The sequence below is a fragment of the Propithecus coquereli genome, unplaced genomic scaffold, assembly GCF_000956105.1.
Source record: "Propithecus coquereli isolate 6110/MARCELLA unplaced genomic scaffold, Pcoq_1.0 Scaffold461, whole genome shotgun sequence".
NCBI classification, from domain to species: Eukaryota; Metazoa; Chordata; class Mammalia; order Primates; family Indriidae; genus Propithecus; species Propithecus coquereli.
In genome coordinates this window covers 501143-508641 of record NW_012150408.1, presented here as the reverse complement: position 1 = coordinate 508641, position 7499 = coordinate 501143, and the positions used below count along the sequence as shown (strand labels likewise).

The window sequence follows — 7499 nt, the reverse complement described above, 5'->3', positions numbered from 1 at the left end:
ACAGGCATGCACCACCATGCCCAGCTAATTTTTTCTATATATTTTTAGCTGTCCAATTAATTTCTTTCTATTTTTTTTAGTAGAGACAAGGTCTCGCTCTTGCTCAGGCTGTCTCGAACTCTTGAGCTCAAATGATCCGTCTGCCTCGGCCTCCTAGCGTGCTAGGATTACAGGTGTGAGCCACGACGCCTGGCTTGTAATGTTTTTTAAATAAATTAAAACATAGGTTCACCGATAAAGCTCCTTTACCAGAAAGTTTCGTAGCAAGATTTCCTTAGCCTTTAATAAGCTGATAATTTTATTTCTTTAGGGCCCTCCCAGCATGGACACGGAGACCTCCAAATGTTCTCCTCCCCTGCAGTTTCACCCTCCCAGTCTGTCTTCCAACCTGCAGCCCAAGGGACCTTTCTGAGAAAGGCTGGGAAACTGTGGTTCATAAGTGTCTACAGGATTCTCAGAACCTTTCCTCTGCTACTGTGTGTTGACTGGACGGTGCAGGTCCCTAAGCTTATTAGATCCCACCTTTTGAGGCACATGCATTAGTTTTGAAGCTGACTCTAGGGGGCCTCAGGGTAAGAGGGTAATGAAGGGCAGTGGTGCTCTAGTCTGCCCCCAGCCCTTGCTGCCTGCATGCCTCTGCCTTTTTCTGGCTCTGCTCTCTCCTGGCCCAGACTCCTCCACCCACCTCCTCCACTCTGCAAACCTTGTTTAGGAATGCTTAGGCGTGACCTCCTCTGGGATGTTGCCCTCCCTCACTCCACGATATGTCTCCTCTCTCTCGGCCTGATTGTCTGCCTACCCTGTAAGAAGGCACACGTCACTCTTGTAACTAACTGCTTGTTTGTCAGTGTCCTTCACTGGACTTTGATAAGAGCTGAACTTTTTAAGGTACTCACTGTGGGAGAGGTACTGTACTGAGCATTTTACATACTTTTTTTTAACCACACCTTTGCCAGTATTGGATCGTCTTTATAATTTTTAAAACTAAACCTTTTATTATTACAAAAGCAGGATATGTTCATACATATAATCTGTATTTTAGAACATACAGATGACAAAAAAAGATAAAAATATCACGTACTTTCCTCTCAAAGATCAGCACTCTTAACATACTTTTATATATCTTTCCAGATTTTAAAAATGCTTGTATATATATAATTTTTTACCAAATTGAGATCATACTGTTTATGCTGGTTTTTTAAAAAAAATTTATTGTGGTAAAATATACATAACATAAAATTTAACATCTTAACCATTTTTATGTTTATAGCTCTGTAGTGTTAAGTACATTCACATTGTTGTGTAACCAATCTCCAGAACTCTTCCTCTTGGAAAACTGAAACTCTGTGCCCATTAAACAACAACTTCATTTCTCCTTGTCCCCAGCCCCTGGCAACCACCTTTCTACTTTCTGTCTCTATGAATTTGACTGTTCTAGGTACTTCATAGAAGTGGCATCATACAATATTGGTCCTTTTTTGACTGGCTGATTTCACTCAGCATAATGTCCTCATTTGGTAGCATGTATCAGAATTTCCTTCCTTTTTAAGGCTGATTATATGTATAGACCACATCTTTTTTTTTTTTTTTTTTTTTTTTGAGATGAGTTCTCGCTGTGTTGCCCACACTGGTCTCAAACTCCTGACCTCAAATGATCCTCTGCCACAGCCTCCTGAGTAGCTGGGATTACAGGTGTGAGCCACTGTGCCTGGCTAGACCACATCCTGTGTATCCATTCATCCATCAGTGGACATTCAGTTTGCTTCTGCTTTTGGCTGTTGTGTTGGTGCTGTGAACATGAGCGTACAAATCCTTATTTGAGTCCCTGCTTTCAGTTCTTCCGTGTATATTCCCAGAAGTGGAATTGCTGGATCATATGGTAAATCTATTTTTAATTTTTTGAGAAATTGCCATACTATTTTTTCTATATCAGCTGCACCATTTTACACTGTTTATGCTATTTTATAATCTGCTCTTTTCAGTTAAAAATTTTGAACTTTCCATGTCAATAAATTTCTGTTTCATCTAATACCTAGTCCATACTCAGATTTCCCCAGTTGTCCCCAAAATGTCTTTTATATCTGAGTTGTCCAAACCAGATTATGGTCCAGGACTAAATATTACATCTGATTATTATGTCCCCGTGCTCCATCTACTAACCTAGCATAGCTCCCTCCTTTTTTTCTTTCTTTTTTAACAGCTTTTTTTGAGGTAGAATTTACATACCATAAAATTCACCTGTTTGAAGTGTATGATTCAAAGATTTTTAGTAAATTTATAAGGTTGTACAACCATCACTAATTAAATTTTAGGACAGTTACATCATCCTGAAAAGATCCCTTGTGCCCATTAGCAGTCACTCCCCATTTCCCCCTCTACCAACCCTAGGCAACGACTTAGTCTACTTTCTGTCAACACAGCGATTTGCCTTTTCTGGACATTGCGTATAAATGGAATCGTGCAACATGTGGTCTTTTGTGAATAGTTCTTTTCGCTTTAGCTTGTTTTCAGGGTTCATTCATATTGTAGCATGTGTTGGTACCTCATTCCTTTTATTATATGGATATATTACATTTTGTTTATTCATCAGTTGGTAGATATTTGAGTTATTTCTACTTTCTAACTATTACGAATAATGCTGCTTTGAACATTGATGTACAAGTATTTGTGTAGACATAGATTTTCATTTTCTTGGGTAAATATGGCTAGAATTGTAGGATCATATGGTAGATTTATGTTTACATCTGTAGGAAACTGTCAGTTTCCCAGACTCAGCCCCCATTTTTACATGGCACATGTTAAAGACACCAGGCTGGGTCCCACAGATAGCCTTTTTTGTATTTATCTGGTTGCTTTCTCATGATGTCCTTTAGGTTATCCCCAATCACCTGAATTACCTATAAACTAGAAGTTAGATCCTGGAGCACTGTTGAATTCAAATTAAATTCCGGCTAGAACACATCACAGTTTGTTTTATATTTCATTTTGAGTCATATCAGCAGACAAATACTATTTGAGTTAAATTTTTTCCAAATAGATATTGAGTCCAGCATCATTTGTTGAAAAGACTATTCTTTCCCCCTTTGAATTACCTTGACACCGTTATCCAAAGTCAATTGATCATGTGTGTGTGGTTCTATTTAGGGACTCTTTAAAGAGCCCCTGCAGCCTCCCTGAACTCCAGTTTGTCTCCTCAACTCAGCAAGACTGTCACGCGTTGCCTGAGGTTCCCCTCCCTGCACCAAGGCCCAGAATATACCTCCAGGTAGAAAGTCAGGCTGAACACAGACTCACTTCCTGTGTTTTCGTTCTCTCAAGGACTAATCTCTTGTTCCCTTTTGTGCATTGTCTGAAAGCAATTGTTTTGCATATTTTGTTCCATTTTATAGTTTTCTGCAGTGGGAGGACAAGATCTGTGCTCCTTCATGGATAGAAGCAAAAATCTGCCCCCTTCTTTGTGCTTCAATTTGGATAGTTTCTATTCTGTCTTTAAGTATCGTGATCTTTTCTTCTGTAGTATCCAATCTACTAAGCTCATCTAATACAATTTTCATTTCAGATGCTGCATTTTTCATTTCTAGAAGTTCCATTTGGTTCTTTTTTGTATCTTCTATTTCTCTCCACATTATATTCATGTTTTCCTTTAAATCCTTCAGCATGTTGAGCATTTTTATTTATTTATTTATTTATTTATTTATTTTTTGAGACAGAGTGTCACTCTTTTGCCCGGGCTAGAGTGAGTGCCGTGGAGTCAGCCTAGCTCACAGCAACCTCAAACTCCTGGGCTCAAGTGATCCTTCTGCCTCAGCCTCCCGAGTAGCTGGGACTACAGGCATGAGCCACCGCGCCCGGCCTGTATATATCTTTTGATGCCACACTATGGTATTTGATCCTTACCACAACCCAGTGAAGTAAGTGGTGTAGTCTCTATTTCGTAGATAAAAGTAGTGAGGCCCAGGGAAGTTGGTTTGTGATGTGTTTGTAAGTGGCAGAGCTGAATCTTGAGCCCAGGTTTCTGGCTTCATTAGTCATGCCCTTTGTGCTCCATGAGAACAGAGAGAGCAGTTTTTCATGGAGTTTTTTCTCAATTATGAGACTCTCATTTTACATCTTTAGCATATCTCAAATCAGGAGGATGTATTTTTTTTTTTTTTTTTTTTTCTTTTTAAGAGACAGGGTCTCTGTCACCAATGCTGAAGTGCAGTGGTGTGATCATAGCTCACTGTAACCTTGAATTCCTGGGCTGAAGTGATCCTCCACCTCAGCTTCCAGAGTAGCTGGGACCACAGGTGTGTGCCACCATGCCTGGCTGATTTTTAAAAAATTTTTTGTAGAGGCCAGATGCCGTGGCTCATGCCTATTATCCCAGCACTTTGGGAGGTTGAGGCAGGAGGATTGCTTGAGGCCAAGAGTTCGAGACCAGCCTGGGCAACATAGCAATGCCCCATCTCTGTAAAAAATTTAAAAATTAGCTGGGCGTGGTGGTGCATACCTGTAGTTACGTTCAAGAATGTGCATATTTTTATAGCAAAGTAGGCTTCTAAAAGTTGCATGCCTGTGCTTGTCTCTGCAGGTATTTTATGCATGGTGTGTGTCGGGAAGGAAGCCAGTGCCTGTTCTCACATGACTTGGCAAACAGCAAGCCGTCCACCATCTGCAAATACTATCAGAAGGGCTACTGTGCCTATGGAACTCGGTGCAGGCAAGGACTCCATGATGGGCCCCGGCTGTTACACTGACTTCACGTGGAGCTCGGGTCTTGATGAGGGGGAAATTTCCCTTTAAAAGTAATATGACATTACAAAAAGTATGGCAAATAAGCTTAAAACCTCAGTTTCAATGCCCTAAAACAACTTTTAACTTTTCAAAACTACTTTTCAAGCCTTATTGTTATGAGTATATAATTATAAAATGGTACTCACAGTCAACATAAGATTTTATATCTTGCTTCTCCCCCTTAACATGTCATAAGTTTTTTTCCTTTGCTGCTGTTTTTTCTCCTGACTGTAATTTTATAATGTTAATGTACCATCATTTTATTAGCTATTCCTCTGTTAGACATTTAAGTGGTTTCCAGTGCTTTTTTTAGTACAAGTTAGGAGAGGCTGGTCTCCTGGCTGTTACACTGGCACTTGTCAACATTTTGGGGACTCCTGCCCAAAGAACACTGGCTCGATCAGGCTTTGGGAGATTTCAGCTCAACATCTGTTTGGAACTTTTGGGCTTTCTTTGGATGGTCTAGAGCAGTGTGTCTGTCCCACTCAAGTCGCACCCCAGTAGGTGATAGATGGCAAATGTCCCACTCACACTGAATGGTCAGGCAGCCGTTACTAATCGATAAGCCTGTTAGAGTTCAAATATTGGGAAAGATGGTTTTCTTCTCCACCTCAATAAGCGGAGCGGAAGGAGGGCCACTGCCGTCTGGGGAGTGGTTGCGCATGCGGGGAGTGTGTCCGTAACGCGTCTGCTGTGTGTTTTGTTTAGATATGATCACACGAGGCCCTCTGCTGCTGCTGCTGGTGCTGCAGGCACCGCGCCCCACAGTGTGCCCTCCTCGGGTTTCCACGGTCCTCGCCCTCCTTCCGACCTCACTGCATCTATCGTGAAAACTAATTCACACGAACCCGGAAAGCGCGAGAAGAGAATGTTGGTACTTCGAGACCGAAGTGAGTGAGAAGAAGCCTTTCCCTGCATCTTTTTGAAACATAGTCTTACTTATCTGTGGTGCTCCTTTCTGGCCTTCTCTTGTCAAGATGCTCCTAAGCTAATACCCCTCCCAGTTAATCGTCCACGTGGAGAGACTCCAGAACCGTTCCGAATGAGGGCTCCACTTGCCTGCAGAGCATTCAGGTGATGCATTTGGCCTTGCGCCCAAAGCTGGGTTGAGCTCCGTTGGTGGGCAGAACATAGAAAGTGATCTTTTTGTCAGTGTGTAACTGCCATCTGCGTGTGATTATCCAGTAAGTGAGAAGCATCAGGCTCCTCATTTCAACACTAAGTACTTTGATAAAGAGCATATTTCACTGTTTGACTTTTAGGTCACTCATAGTCTTAGTTCGTATGCTGACTTGTGTTTGGTGTTTAGTCTGCACCTTTGGAAACAGAATAGCATGTTACGGTCTGTGCCCTGGGACAGCATTTGGGAAGATGAAAGCTACAAATTATAAAAGTTGTCTTATTGACTGGTCCTCACCAGGTGAAGAGATTTCTAGTTCTTGGAACTGTGCACGATAAGCAAGACAGATTCCATTCGCAGCAGACACGTAACCCAGTGGGACATACCACCTCACCAAAGCTCGGAGTCTGTGCAGTGGGAAGGCCTTTGTCATCACGGGCGCTTCAGCAGTGGCGTGAGGGCCCAGGGATTTGCTCTAGACTTTTATTCTGGTTCACTTTAAAATGATTGGTGACTTCACTGGTGTACACTATATTCTATTTCCCTCATTCTAAATTCCCCTGGACTTAATGTTTTTGGGCTTTTTGGTTTGTTTTAGTGTTAACTGTCTTAACATTTTCATATTTGCCCTCTTTAAACAGCAACTTAAGTGTTCTTTTGTATAAATATGTTCTGTTTTGCTGTTTCCCTGTCTTGCCATTTTAGTATTATTAAAAGTAACATCTCTGTGAACATTTTATACTATTCCCTTTTGGGGAATTTGTGTTTCCCTTTTGGCCTGTCATTTGCCATTTGTTCCCAACAGTGGAATTCCTCAGGTCAGAGTCGTTTAATTTGTTAGGTTTTGGCTAATGGCTTACCAGAAACATTGGGCCAGTTTTCATGCATATGCTGTGTGTTTTGTATTCAGATCTCTCTGGCATGGCTGAAGAAAAGACTCACCCCAGCATGGTGAGTAATCCAGGCGGCTGCAGTGACCACCAGACCAGCCCAGAGATGAAGCCACATTCCTACCTGGATGCCATCAGGAGTGGCCTCGATGACCTGGAAGCCAGCAGCTCCTACAGCAGCGAGCAGCAGCTGTGCCCCTACGCAGCCGTCGGGGAGTGCCGGTTTGGGGATGCCTGTGTCTACCTGCATGGGGAAGTGTGTGAAATCTGTAGGCTGCGAGTACTGCACCCCTTCGATCCAGAGCAGAGGAAAGCTCATGAGAAGGTAAAGTTGTGGACCTTTGCATGAACTTGTTTTAAGAAATCTGAAATGCACTTAACAGGATACTGAAGCCAAAAAAAAAAAGAGAATATCTGAAATGTACTCAGCGACAATCGGTATTTCTACAGGTATCTTTCTGCCAGTAATACCTACATTATTATGTACCTGGCATGTTTATATCCTGTTTTCAGGTTCTTTTTCCTATTGTCATTTTGTCAGTTTTTAATTATTGAGAATAAAGAGAAAAGAAGAGGCATCAGAAGCATGAAACAATGCAAAGTTCAGAGGATACATCTACCCTAGGAGCATGAGGGGGTCTCTCTCCTCTCTCCTCTCTCCTCTCTCTCTCCTCTCTCCTCTCTCCTCTCCTCTCTCTCTCCTCTCTCCTCTC

At 42.0% G+C, this 7499-nt stretch overlaps 1 protein-coding gene across 1 annotated transcript in view; it reads left to right on the top strand.

Moving 5' to 3' along the window:
* The window catches only part of MKRN2 (makorin ring finger protein 2), a 35762-nt gene that overhangs the window by 13366 nt on the left and 14897 nt on the right, over positions 1–7499 (top strand). Inside the window, exons 2-4 of the mRNA XM_012655157.1 lie at positions 4574–4702; positions 5485–5666; positions 6807–7111. Of these exons, the coding sequence (XP_012510611.1) occupies positions 4574–4702; positions 5485–5666; positions 6807–7111 (616 nt within the window). The remainder of the gene's footprint in view (positions 1–4573; positions 4703–5484; positions 5667–6806; positions 7112–7499) is intronic.